This window comes from Narcine bancroftii, chromosome 2 (assembly GCF_036971445.1).
Source record: "Narcine bancroftii isolate sNarBan1 chromosome 2, sNarBan1.hap1, whole genome shotgun sequence".
Lineage (NCBI taxonomy): Eukaryota > Metazoa > Chordata > Chondrichthyes > Torpediniformes > Narcinidae > Narcine > Narcine bancroftii.
In genome coordinates this window covers 173,215,372-173,229,752 of record NC_091470.1, presented here as the reverse complement: position 1 = coordinate 173,229,752, position 14,381 = coordinate 173,215,372, and the positions used below count along the sequence as shown (strand labels likewise).

The 14,381-nt window shown below is 43.3% G+C and overlaps 1 protein-coding gene across 1 annotated transcript in view; it reads left to right on the top strand.

Annotated features, from left to right (window-relative positions):
* LOC138752521 (tyrosine-protein kinase STYK1) overlaps positions 1-14,381 on the top strand; it is a 207,328-nt gene that overhangs the window by 162,904 nt on the left and 30,043 nt on the right. Inside the window, exon 5 of the mRNA XM_069915324.1 lies at positions 13,200-13,381. Coding sequence (XP_069771425.1) covers positions 13,200-13,381 — 182 coding nt within the window. The remainder of the gene's footprint in view (positions 1-13,199; positions 13,382-14,381) is intronic.

Genomic DNA, 14,381 nt, shown 5'->3' with positions numbered 1-14,381 from the left:
GGATTTACTGTAGAAGAGTTGCTGCTTGAATTCTGGATAATGGGGGTTTACTGTACAAGAGTAGCTGCTTGGATTTTGGATAATGGGTGGTTACTGTACGAGTGGCTGCTTGAATTCTGGATAATGGGGGTTTACTGTACAAGAGTTGCTGCTTGAATTCTGGATAATTGGGGTTTACTGTACAAGAGATGCTGCTTGAATTCTGGATAATGGGGGTTTACTGTACAAGAGTAGCTGCTTGGATTCTGGATAATGGGTGGTTACTGTACGAGTGGCTGCTTGAATTCTGGATAATTGGGGTTTACTGTACAAGAGTTGCTGCTTGAATTCTGGATAATTGGGGTTTACTGTACAAGAGTTGCTGCTTGAATTCTGCATAATGGGGGTTTACTGTACAAGAGTTGCTGCTTGAATTCTGGATAATGGGTGGTTACTGTACGAGTGGCTGCTTGAATTCTGGATAATTGGGGTTTACTGTACAAGAGTTGCTGCTTGAATTCTGGATAATGGGGGTTTACTGTACAAGAGTTGCTGCTTGAATTCTCGATAATGGGGGTTGACTGTACAAGAGTAGCTGCTTGAATTCTGGATAATGGGTGGTTACTGTACAAGAGTTGCTGCTTGAATTCTGCATAATGGGGGTTTACTGTACAAGAGATGCTGCTTGAATTCTGGATAATGGGGGTTTACTGTACAAGAGTAGCTGCTTGGATTCTGGATAATGGGTGGTTACTGTACGAGTGGCTGCTTGAATTCTGGATAATTGGGGTTTACTGTACAAGAGTTGCTGCTTGAATTCTGGATAATGGGGGTTTACTGTACAAGAGTTGCTGCTTGAATTCTCGATAATGGGGGTTCACTGTACAAGAGTTGCTGCTTGAATTCTGGATAATGGGAGTTTACTGTACAAGAGTTGCTGCTTGAATTCTGGATAATGGGGGTTTACTGTACAAGAGTAGCTGCTTGGATTCTGGATAATGGGTGGTTACTGTACGAGTGGCTGCTTGAATTCTGGATAATTGGGGTTTACTGTACAAGAGTTGCTGCTTGAATTCTGGATAATTGGGGTTTACTGTACAAGAGTTGCTGCTTGAATTCTGGATAATGGGGGTTTACTGTACAAGAGTTGCTGCTTGAATTCTGGATAATAGGGGTTTACTGTACAAGAGTTGCTGCTTGAATTCTGGATAATGGGGGTTTACTGTACAAGAGTTGCTGCTTGAATTCTGGATAATGGGGGTTTACTGTACAAGAGTTGCTGCTTGAATTCTGGATAATAGGGATTTACTGTACAAGAGTTGCTGCTTGAATTCTGGATAATGGGGGTTTACTGTACAAGAGTAGCTGCTTGGATTCTGGATAATGGGTGGTTACTGTACGAGTGGCTGCTTGAATTCTGGATAATGGGGGTTTACTGTACAAGAGTTGCTGCTTGAATTCTGGATAATGGGGGTTTACTGTACAAGAGTTGCTGCTTGAATTCTGGATAATGGGGGTTTACTGCACAAGAGTAGCTGCTTGGATTCTGGATAATGGGTGGTTACTGTACGAGTGGCTGCTTGAATTCTGGATAATGGGGGTTTACTGTACAAGAGTTGCTGCTTGAATTCTGGATAATGGGAGTTTACTGTACAAGAGTTGCTGCTTGAATTCTGGATAATAGGGATTTACTGTACAAGAGTTGCTGCTTGAAATCTGGATAATGGGGGTTTACTGTACAAGAGTAGCTGCTTGGATTCTGGATAATGGGTGGTTACTGTACGAGTGGCTGCTTGAATTCTGGATAATGGGGGTTTACTGTACAAGAGTTGCTGCTTGAATTCTGGATAATTGGGGTTTACTGTACAAGAGTTGCTGCTTGAATTCTGGATAATGGGGGTTTACTGTACAAGAGTAGCTGCTTGGATTCTGGATAATGGGTGGTTACTGTACGAGTGGCTGCTTGAATTCTGGATAACTGGGGTTTACTGTACAAGAGTTGCTGCTTGAATTCTGGATAATTGGGGTTTACTGTACAAGAGTTGCTGCTTGAATTCTGCATAATGGGGGTTTACTGTACAAGAGTTGCTGCTTGAATTCTGCATAATGGGGGTTACTGTACAAGAGTTGCTGCTTGAATTCTGCATAATGGGGGTTTACTGTACAAGAGTTGCTGCTTGAATTCTGGATAATGGGTGGTTACTGTACGAGTGGCTGCTTGAATTCTGGATAATTGGGGTTTACTGTACAAGAGTTGCTGCTTGAATTCTGGATAATGGGGGTTTACTGTACAAGAGTTGCTGCTTGAATTCTCGATAATGGGGGTTGACTGTACAAGAGTAGCTGCTTGAATTCTGGATAATGGGTGGTTACTGTACAAGAGTTGCTGCTTGAATTCTGCATAATGGGGGTTTACTGTACAAGAGATGCTGCTTGAATTCTGGATAATGGGGGTTTACTGTACAAGAGTAGCTGCTTGGATTCTGGATAATGGGTGGTTACTGTACGAGTGGCTGCTTGAATTCTGGATAATTGGGGTTTACTGTACAAGAGTTGCTACTTGAATTCTGGATAATGGGGGTTTACTGTACAAGAGTTGCTGCTTGAATTCTCGATAATGGGGGTTCACTGTACAAGAGTTGCTGCTTGAATTCTGGATAATGGGAGTTTACTGTACAAGAGTTGCTGCTTGAATTCTGGATAATGGGGGTTTACTGTACAAGAGTAGCTGCTTGGATTCTGGATAATGGGTGGTTACTGTACGAGTGGCTGCTTGAATTCTGGATAATTGGGGTTTACTGTACAAGAGTTGCTGCTTGAATTCTGGATAATGGGGGTTTACTGTACAAGAGTTGCTGCTTGAATTCTGGATAATGGGGGTTCACTGTACAAGAGTAGCTGCTTGGATTCTGGATAATGGGTGGTTACTGTACTAGAGTTGCTGCTTGAATTCTGGATAATAAGGGTTTACTGTACAAGAGTTGCTGCTTGAATTCTGGATAATGGGGGTTTACTGTACGAGTGGCTGCTTGAATTCTGGATAATTGGGGTTTACTGTACAAGAGTTGCTGCTTGAATTCTGGATAATTGGGGTTTACTGTACAAGAGTTGCTGCTTGAATTCTGCATAATGGGGGTTTACTGTACAAGAGTTGCTGCTTGAATTCTGGATAATGGGGGTTTACTGTACAAGAGTTGCTGCTTGAATTCTGGATAATGGGGGTTTACTGTACAAGAGTAGCTGCTTGGATTCTGGATAATAAGGGTTTACTGTACAAGAGTTGCTGCTTGAATTCTGGATAATTGGGGTTTACTGTACAAGAGTTGCTGCTTGAATTCTGCATAATGGGGGTTTACTGTACAAGAGTTGCTGCTTGAATTCTGGATAATGGGGGTTCACTGTACAAGAGTTGCTGCTTGAATTCTGGATAATTGGGGTTTACTGTACAAGAGTTGCTGCTTGAATTCTGCATAATGGGGGTTTACTGCACAAGAGTTGCTGCTTGAATTCTGGATAATGGGGGTTTACTGTACAAGAGTTGCTGCTTGAATTCTGGATAATAAGGGTTTACTGTACAAGAGTTGCTGCTTGAATTCTGGATAATGGGAGTTTACTGTACAAGAGTTGCTGCTTGAATTCTGGATAATGGGGGTTCACTGTACAAGAGTTGCTGCTTGAATTCTGGATAATGGGGGTTCACTGTACAAGAGTTGCTGCTTGAATTCTGGATAATAAGGGTTTACTGTACAAGAGTTGCTGCTTGAATTCTGGATAATGGGGGTTTACTGTACAAGAGTTGCTGCTTTAATTCTGGATAATTGGGGTTTACTGTACAAGAGTTGCTGCTTGAATTCTCGATAATGGGGGTTGACTGTACAAGAGTAGCTGCTTGAATTCTGGATAATGGGTGGTTACTGTACAAGAGTTGCTGCTTGAATTCTGGATAATGGGGGTTTACTGTACAAGAGTTGCTGCTTGAATTCTGGATAATGGGGGTTTACTGTACGAGTGGCTGCTTGAATTCTGGATAATAAGGGTTTACTGTACAAGAGTTGCTGCTTGAATTCTGGATAATGGGGGTTTACTGTACAAGAGTTGCTGCTTGAATTCTCGATAATGGGGGTTCACTGTACAAGAGTTGCTGCTTGAATTCTGGATAATGGGAGTTTACTGTACAAGTTGCTGCTTGAATTCTGGATAATGGGGGTTCACTGTACAAGAGTTGCTGCTTGAATTCTGGATAATGGGAGTTTACTGTACAAGAGTTGCTGCTTGAATTCTGGATAATGGGGGTTCACTGTACAAGAGTTGCTGCTTGAATTCTGGATAATGGGGGTTCACTGTACAAGAGTTGCTGCTTGAATTCTGGATAATAAGGGTTTACTGTACAAGAGTTGCTGCTTGAATTCTGGATAATGGGGGTTTACTGTACAAGAGTAGCTGCTTGGATTCTGGATAATGGGTGGTTACTGTACGAGTGGCTGCTTGAATTCTGGATAATGGGGGTTTACTGTACAAGAGTTGCTGCTTGAATTCTGGATAATGGGGGTTCACTGTACAAGAGTTGCTGCTTGAATTCTGGATAATAAGGGTTTACTGTACAAGAGTTGCTGCTTGAATTCTGGATAATGGGGGTTTACTGTACAAGAGTAGCTGCTTGGATTCTGGATAATGGGTGGTTACTGTACGAGTGGCTGCTTGAATTCTGGATAATTGGGGTTTACTGTACAAGAGTTGCTGCTTGAATTCTGGATAATGGGGGTTTACTGTACAAGAGTTGCTGCTTGAATTCTGGATAATGGGGGTTTACTGTACAAGAGTAGCTGCTTGGATTCTGGATAATGGGTGGTTACTGTACGAGTGGCTGCTTGAATTCTGGATAATTGGGGTTTACTGTACAAGAGTTGCTGCTTGAATTCTGGATAATGGGGGTTTACTGTACAAGAGTAGCTGCTTGGATTCTGGATAATAAGGGTTTACTGTACAAGAGTTGCTGCTTGAATTCTGGATAATTGGGGTTTACTGTACAAGAGTTGCTGCTTGAATTCTGGATAATTGGGGTTTACTGTACAAGAGTTGCTGCTTGAATTCTGGATAATAAGGGTTTACTGTACAAGAGTTGCTGCTTGAATTCTGGATAATGGGAGTTTACTGTACAAGAGTTGCTGCTTGAATTCTGGATAATGGGAGTTTACTGTACAAGAGTTGCTGCTTGAATTCTGGATAATGGGGGTTCACTGTACAAGAGTTGCTGCTTGAATTCTGGATAATGGGAGTTTACTGTACAAGAGTTGCTGCTTGAATTCTGGATAATGGGGGTTCACTGTACAAGAGTTGCTGCTTGAATTCTGGATAATGGGGGTTCACTGTACAAGAGTTGCTGCTTGAATTCTGGATAATAAGGGTTTACTGTACAAGAGTTGCTGCTTGAATTCTGGATAATGGGGGTTTACTGTACAAGAGTAGCTGCTTGGATTCTGGATAATGGGTGGTTACTGTACGAGTGGCTGCTTGAATTCTGGATAATGGGGGTTTACTGTACAAAAGAGTTGCTGCTTGAATTCTGGATAATGGGGGTTTACTGTACAATAGCGGCTTGAATTCTGGATAATGGGGGTTTACTGTACAAGAGTAGCTGCTTGGATTCTGGATAATGGGGGTTTACTGTACCAGAGTTGCTGCTTGAATTCTGGATAATGGGGGTTTACTGTACAAGAGTTGCTGCTTGAATTCTGGATAATGGGGGTTCACTGTACAAGAGTTGCTGCTTGAATTCTGGATAATGGGGGTTCACTGTACAAGAGTTGCTGCTTGAATTCTGGATAATGGGAGTTTACTGTACAAGAGTTGCTGCTTGAATTCTGGATAATGGGGGTTCACTGTACAAGAGTTGCTGCTTGAATTCTGGATAATGGGGGTTCACTGTACAAGAGTTGCTGCTTGAATTCTGGATAATAAGGGTTTACTGTACAAGAGTTGCTGCTTGAATTCTGGATAATGGGGGTTTACTGTACAAGAGTAGCTGCTTGGATTCTGGATAATGGGTGGTTACTGTACGAGTGGCTGCTTGAATTCTGGATAATTGGGGTTTACTGTACAAGAGTTGCTGCCTGAATTCTGGATAATGGGGGTTTACTGTACAAGAGTTGCTGCTTGAATTCTGGATAATGGGGGTTTACTGTACAAGAGTAGCGGCTTGGATTCTGGATAATGGGTGGTTACTGTACGAGTGGCTGCTTGAATTCTGGATATTTGGGGTTTACTGTACAAGAGTTGCTGCTTGAATTCTGGATAATGGGGGTTTACTGTACAAGAGTTGCTGCTTGAATTCTGCATAATGGGGGTTTACTGTACAAGAGTTGCTGCTTGAATTCTGGATAATGGGGGTTTACTGTACAAGAGTTGCTGCTTGAATTCTGGATAATGGGGGTTTACTGTACAAGAGTAGCTGCTTGGATTCTGGATAATAAGGGTTTACTGTACAAGAGTTGCTGCTTGAATTCTGGATAATTGGGGTTTACTGTACAAGAGTTGCTGCTTGAATTCTGCATAATGGGGGTTTACTGTACAAGAGTTGCTGCTTGAATTCTGGATAATGGGGGTTCACTGTACAAGAGTTGCTGCTTGAATTCTGGATAATTGGGGTTTACTGTACAAGAGTTGCTGCTTGAATTCTGGATAATGGGGGTTTACTGTACAAGAGTTGCTGCTTGAATTCTGGATAATGGGGGTTCACTGTACAAGAGTTGCTGCTTGAATTCTGGATAATAAGGGTTTACTGTACAAGAGTTGCTGCTTGAATTCTGGATAATGGGGGTTTACTGTACAAGAGTAGCTGCTTGGATTCTGGATAATGGGTGGTTACTGTACGAGTGGCTGCTTGAATTCTGGATAATGGGGGTTTACTGTACAAAAGAGTTGCTGCTTGAATTCTGGATAATGGGGGTTTACTGAACTGGAGCTGCTTGAATTCTGGATAATGGGGGTTTACTGTACTAGAGTTGCAGCTTGAATTCTGGATAATGGGGGTTTACTGTACTAGAGTTTGCTTGAATTCTGGATAATGGGGCTTTACTGTACAAGAGTTGCTGCTTGAATTCTGGATAATGGGGGTTTACTGTACAAGAGTAGCTGCTTGGATTCTGGATAATAAGGGTTTACTGTACAAGAGTTGCTGCTTGAATTCTGGATAATTGGGGTTTACTGTACAAGAGTTGCTGCTTGAATTCTGCATAATGGGGGTTTACTGTACAAGAGTTGCTGCTTGAATTCTGGATAATGGGGGTTCACTGTACAAGAGTTGCTGCTTGAATTCTGGATAATTGGGGTTTACTGTACAAGAGTTGCTGCTTGAATTCTGCATAATGGGGGTTTACTGTACAAGAGTTGCTGCTTGAATTCTGGATAATGGGGGTTTACTGTACAAGAGTAGCTGCTTGGATTCTGGATAATGGGTGGTTACTGTACGAGTGGCTGCTTGAATTCTGGATAATGGGGGTTTACTGTACAAAAGAGTTGCTGCTTGAATTCTGGATAATGGGGGTTTACTGAACTGGAGCTGCTTGAATTCTGGATAATGGGGGTTTACTGTACTAGAGTTGCAGCTTGAATTCTGGATAATGGGGGTTTACTGTACTAGAGTTTGCTTGAATTCTGGATAATGGGGCTTTACTGTACAAGAGTTGCTGCTTGAATTCTGGATAATGGGGGTTTACTGTACAAGAGTAGCTGCTTGGATTCTGGATAATAAGGGTTTACTGTACAAGAGTTGCTGCTTGAATTCTGGATAATTGGGGTTTACTGTACAAGAGTTGCTGCTTGAATTCTGCATAATGGGGGTTTACTGTACAAGAGTTGCTGCTTGAATTCTGGATAATGGGGGTTCACTGTACAAGAGTTGCTGCTTGAATTCTGGATAATTGGGGTTTACTGTACAAGAGTTGCTGCTTGAATTCTGCATAATGGGGGTTTACTGTACAAGAGTTGCTGCTTGAATTCTGGATAATGGGGGTTTACTGTACAAGAGTTGCTGCTTGAATTCTGGATAATAAGGGTTTACTGTACGAGTTGCTGCTTGAATTCTGGATAATGGGAGTTTACTGTACAAGAGTTGCTGCTTGAATTCTGGATAATGGGAGTTCACTGTACAAGAGTTGCTGCTTGAATTCTGGATATAGGGGATTACTGTACTAGAGTTGCTGCTTGAATTCTGGATAATGGGGGTTCACTGTACAAGAGTTGCTGCTTGAATTCTGGATAATGGGGGTTTACTGTACAAGAGTTGCTGCTTGAATTCTGGATAATGGGGGTTTACTGTACAAGAGTTGCTGCTTGAATTCTGGATAATGGGGGTTCACTGTACAAGAGTTGCTGCTTGAATTCTGGATAATGGGGGTTCACTGTACAAGAGTTGCTGCTTGAATTCTGGATAATAAGGGTTTACTGTACAAGAGTTGCTGCTTGAATTCTGGATAATGGGGGTTTACTGTACAAGAGTAGCTGCTTGGATTCTGGATAATGGGTGGTTACTGTACGAGTGGCTGCTTGAATTCTGGATAATGGGGGTTTACTGTACAAAAGAGTTGCTGCTTGAATTCTGGATAATGGGGGTTTACTGTACAATAGCGGCTTGAATTCTGGATAATGGGGGTTTACTGTATCTGCTTGAATTCTGGATAATGGAGGGTTACTGTACTAGAGTAGCTTGCTTGAAATCTGTATAATTGGAGTTTACTGTACTAGAGTTCCTGCTTGGTCTGGATCATGGGGATTTACTGTACTATTGTTTGCTTGGTCTGGATAATGGGTGTTTACTGTACTGGAGCTGCAGCTTGAATTCTGGATAATGGGGGTTTACTGTACTAGAGTTTGCTTGAATTCTGGATAATGGGGGTTTACTGTACTATTGTGTGCTTGGTCCGGGTAATGGGGGTTTACTGTACCTGCTTGAATTCTGGATAATGGGGGTTTACTGTACAAGAGTTGCTGCTTGAATTCTGGATAATGGGGGTTTACTGTACAAGAGTTGCTGCTTGAATTCTGGATAATGGGGGTTTACTGTCCTCGAGTTGTTTGCTTGAATTCTGGATAATGGGGATTTACTATATTGTTTGCTTGGTCCAGGTAATGGGGTTTTTCTGTACTAGAGTAGCTGCTTGAAGTCCAGATAATGGGGGTTTACTGTACAAGGGTAGCTGCTTGAATTCTGGATAATGGGGATTTACTGTACAAGAGTTGCTGCTTGAATTCTGGATAATTGGGGTTTATTGTACAAGAGTTGCTGCTTGAATTCTGGATAATTGGGGTTTACTGTAGAGTAGCTGGTTCAATTCTGGATAATTGGGGTTTACTGTACAAGAGTTGCTGCTTGAATTCTGGATAATGGGGGTTTATTGTACAAGAGTTGCTGCTTGAATTCTGGATAATTGGGGTTTACTGTACAAGAGTTGCTGCTTGGTCTGGATAATGGGTGGTTACTGTATGAGTAGCTGCTTGAATTCTGGATTATGGGGGTTTACTGTACAAGAGTAGCTGCTTGAATTCTGGATAATTGGGGTTTATTGTACAAGAGTTGCTGCTTGAATTCTGGATAATGGGGATTTACTGTACAAGAGTAGCTGCTTGGATTCTGGATAATTGGGGTTTATTGTACAAGAGTTGCTGCTTGAATTCTGGATAATTGGGGTTTACTGTACAAGAGTAGCTGCTTGGTCTGGATAATGAAGGAAAGTGAACATTGTTCTAATTTCGGGTTGTTGGGTTGATTGATTTTACAAATGTTAACATGCAAAGCAACGGTGACGACTTTTCATTTGTGGGCTTGATACTTTCTGGTGGTGAAATCTGACTTCAGCTTGAAATTCTGTTATCCATATCCTAACACAATAGCTGTTTGCCCTAAAATTTTCATCCCCTCTATATCTCTGTCTCTAATCTCCTACAATATAGGAAGCAGGAGTCGGCCCAACGAGCCTGTCCTGAGATCATAGGTGATCAGGCTCTGTTCACCATAACCCGTAATTCTACTAATTTTTCAATTGATGTCTTGGCTGCATTCAGTGAGACAGCCTTACTGCTTCCTTGGCCAGAGAATTCCATAGATTCACCACTCTCTGGAAAAAGCACTTCCTCATTGTCTCCATCCTAAATCCCCTCCCCTAAGGCTCTGTCCCCCCAGTTTGAAGTCTCACCTTCCAGAGGAAACAACCTCTCTGCTTCTATCTTCATCTTTCCAGATCCTTGCAGTTCTTCTCCCTGGCCTTTTCTGCACCCTCCACCAGCACCTCTGCATTCAACTATCTACATTTCAGCAGTGGAAGGATCCTCTTTGTCCTCTCTCCTTATCCGAACAGGCCCTTTGAGTCTGGTGCTGATACCCTCCACTCCTCTGGCCTTGTGGTGTGCCATGTCCCTTGTCATTGGGATACAATTGTAACTTCAGAAATTAGGTGGCCCGGTTAGTGTAGCAGTTAGCACAATGCTGTTACAGCGCCAGCGACTGGTGTTTGAATCCCGTGCTGTCTGAAGGGAGTTTGTTCGTTCTCCCCGTGACCGCATGGGTTTCCTTCCACCATCCAAAATGTAGGTCAATTGGGTGTAATTGGGCAGTCTGGGGTCATGGGTCTGTTACTGTGCTGCATGTCTAAATTAAATTTAAATTAAGTTTTAACCTGCTGTAAAATAATTTAAGATATCAGTACAGTTTGATCAGGAAGTTTAAAGAGCTTAACATTTCCTAGGGTTATGGGTGAACAGAGTGTTTGAAGGACGGCAGAAACAGAATATCCAGAGTTGAATAATGATAGTCAGACACTAATCTTGGCAATAGGGGGCTCCAGGGCCACAGCTCCCTGAAACTGGCCACATGACTAGATAGGATGTGAAAGAAGCTTTCCCCGGGCGCCCACCATCCCCTGTGGAAGCCCGCCCCGGGCGCCCACCATCCCCTGTGGAAGCCCATTCCAGGCACCTGGCGCTCTATGTAAAGAAAAAGCTTCCCCAGCACTGTTCCTTTAACCCTCTACCCTTCTAGTTCTGAGAATGTACTACAGCTCAGTACAGGCCCATGTATTTCTTTTTAAAAAAATTTATAACCCCTTCATACCCTGTAACCCTTATTTTTCTTCATCCAGGTGCCTAAGTTTCTTAAATGCTTCTATTGCTTCAGCCTCCACCACCATCCCTGGCAAGGCATTCCAAGCACCCACAACTCTCTACGTTTTTTAAAAAAAACCTTATCCCTGATATCTCCCCTAACCTTCCCTCACTTCACTTTGTATACATGTCCTCTGATGTTTGCTGATCCTGCCCTGGGAAACAGGTGCTGGCTGTCCAACCTATCTAAGCCTCTCATAATCTTGTAGACCTCTTTTAAGTCTCCTCTCATCCTTCTACGCTCCAAGAGAAAAGTCCCAACGCTCATAAAACTTGTTTCCCAAACCAGGCAGCATCTTCTGCATCCTCTCCATAGCTTCGACATTCTTCCTATAACGAAGTGACCACAATTGAACACAATTCTCTAAGTGTGGTCTCACCAGAGATTTGTAAAGTTGCAACGTGTACATTGTACAGGTACACAATTCTTTATCTGGAACCCTTGGGGGACAGTGTGTTCCAAATTTCGGATTTTTCCAGATTTCAGAAAGCCAGATTTAAGCCCACCCGAATTCTGCTGCCGTATCCACCCCCACCCCCTTCCAGCTGTGCTGACGTTTTCTCTCCCCCTCAGCCGCCCGACCCACGCTGCCAGTCTCTCCCCCTCGGCCACCCGACCCGCGCTGCCGGTCTCTCTCCTCACTTGCCGGATTTTGGAGCTTTCCGTATTTTATATGTCCGGATAAAGGACTATGTACCCATATCTTTTTTCTTCTTTGGCTTGGCTTCGTGGACGAAGATTTATGGAGGGGGTAAATGTGCACGTCAGCTGCAGGCTCGTTTGTGGCTGACAAGTCCGATGCGGGACAGGCAGACACGGTTGCAGGGGAAAATTGGTTGGTTGAGGTTGGGTGTTGGGTTTTTCCTCCTTTGCCTTTTGTCAGTGAGGTGGGCTCTATGATCATTTATTGATATGTAGCAGTTTCAGTTGATTTGATCATCATGTTCAGCACAGACAGGTGAGCCCAAGGGACTGTTCCTATGCTGTTCTACTCTTGCTCAGAAGTCTGGTGGTAGAGGCGGAGGTCTGACAACACTCATGAGTGTATTACAATAGAGGGAGCTTAATCCCCGAAGCTGGTTACTTTGGTAACCTGCAGCAACCAGTGGTGTGACAGGAATGGTGGTGAACTTCAGTCCCAACTGGATGGGAGTTTCAGAATCACTGGGACATGGTACCTACTAGTGAAGGTCCAGTCAGCTGGCAAAGGCTGGTGCCGGCCAGCAGCAGATGGGAGGACCTCCAAGAAAGCTACATGGCCATCGGGAGTGCACCCGGTCCCAGGGTAAAGTCCACTCGCACACCTAACACCCTTCTGAATGGGGTTATCAGAAAGCTACAAAGACTTGGAGTCTATGACTGGCAGGAAGTGTGATTCAGCAGGTATTTAATCTGCATTCTGTAGTGTCAAGACACCAGCTGTGAAATTAAGATTTGCAAAGCGCTCCTTGCCCTGAAACTGCATCCATTATTCCATTTTTTTTGTAAGATATACATCTCGGTAACAGGCCCTTCAGCCCACAGGCCAGTGATGCTCAATTAATCTACTAACCCCCTACATCTTCAGAACATAGGAGGAAGCCGGAACAGCCGGAGGAAACCCATGCAGACAAGGGGAGAATGTACAAATTCCTTATAGCAGCAGATTCGAACCCGGGTCGCTGGTGCCGTTATAGTGTTTCCCTAACCTCTATGCTATCTGTGCTGCCCAGGAGTATGTAAAGTGGGAACCTACGTACCGTCTCCAACTGATTTTCTTTGTGTGGGCAAAGATCTGACAGAACAGTGGGCGGCACGGTCAGCGCAGGGGTTAGCACAACACTGTTACAGCGCCAGTGACTGGGTTTCATATCTGGTGCTGACTGTAAGGGGTTTGTACGTTCTACTCGTGTCTGCATGTGTTTCCTCCGGGTTCCTCCAACCCTTCAAAGTGTACTGGGGTTGTAGGTCAATTGGGTGTAAGTAGGCAGCAGGGGCTCGTGGGCCTGTTGAATATGTTGAAATTTATGTCGGGAACAGTTTTGCTGGTTTACAAAATTCTGTGCTCTTTTTAAAATTCCATCAGACAATGCAAGTGCAAAGGAACTGAGTGACTTCTTGGACCTACTGAAGTTCCACACAAAGATCTGTAATCATGAATCCATTGTGAAGCTGCTGGGATGTCAGACGGAGAGAACGCCCCCGTACTTGTTTCTTGAGTTCGTGAGTGGGGGAAATCTGTTGCACTGCCTGTGGAAATTCCGTGAGGTCAGCAGTTAATTTGTTTTTTTTATTTCGGAAGAAACAAATTTTATCATCTCATTTAATGTAGAATGGTTAGCGCTGCAGTTAACGCAACACTCTTACAGGTGCCAGTGACCCTGGTTCAAATCCAATGCTGTCTGTATGTTCTCTCCATGTATGTGTGGGTATCTTCCCACTGAAATGTACGGAGGTTGCAGGTTGATTGGCGTATTTGGGCAGTGGGCTTGTCTAAATTTAAAATGTAAAAAAAATTAAAACTTGCTACTGCTCCATTAGCACAAAAGGTCCGTCTACTCTTGCTTTTATCATTTTATTGCACTGCGATTAGAGTATTTATAATCTCTCCGATGTATTAATTTTTTTCAATTTTATTGCTCTGTTATAGTTGTAAAAACACAATGCTCAAGAAACTCAGCAGGTCAAACAGGAGTTTGGATGCATCTACGCTCAGTGCTTCAGTGAAGGATGCCACTGGGCAGCCATTAGACAGGATCCAGACATAAAGGGGTTCAGGGTGGGCCAGGTGGAACACAAAATCAACATTTGTTGAAGATGAGTTAGTATATTTTCTGGGGGGGGGGGGGGAATGGTGGTTGACCAGGTTGAGGACCACACTGGAGGATTATGGGAAGGTCTCAGAGTACCAAGTAAATCTGCTCAGAAGTGAGATTATATGCCCTTGATGAACGGGCGCATTATAGACGATATCAAAGAGGTCCATTTAAACCACTGCAAGAAGGCATTAAATATCTGGGGCTAAAAGTGGACAAAGATTTGTGCAATTTAGACAAACTTAATGATCTCCCTTTGGAATATGTAATATATCTTAGAGATAAATTTACACACACTCCCCTGTCGAATTAGAATCTCCACATTACTACATCTAGGTAGGGCCATAGATGGTCCCAAACCACTGGTTTGCTGCAGGTTTCCAAAGTAATCAGCTTTGGGGATTAAGCTCCCTCTATTGTAATACACTCATGAGTGTTGTCAGACCTCCGCC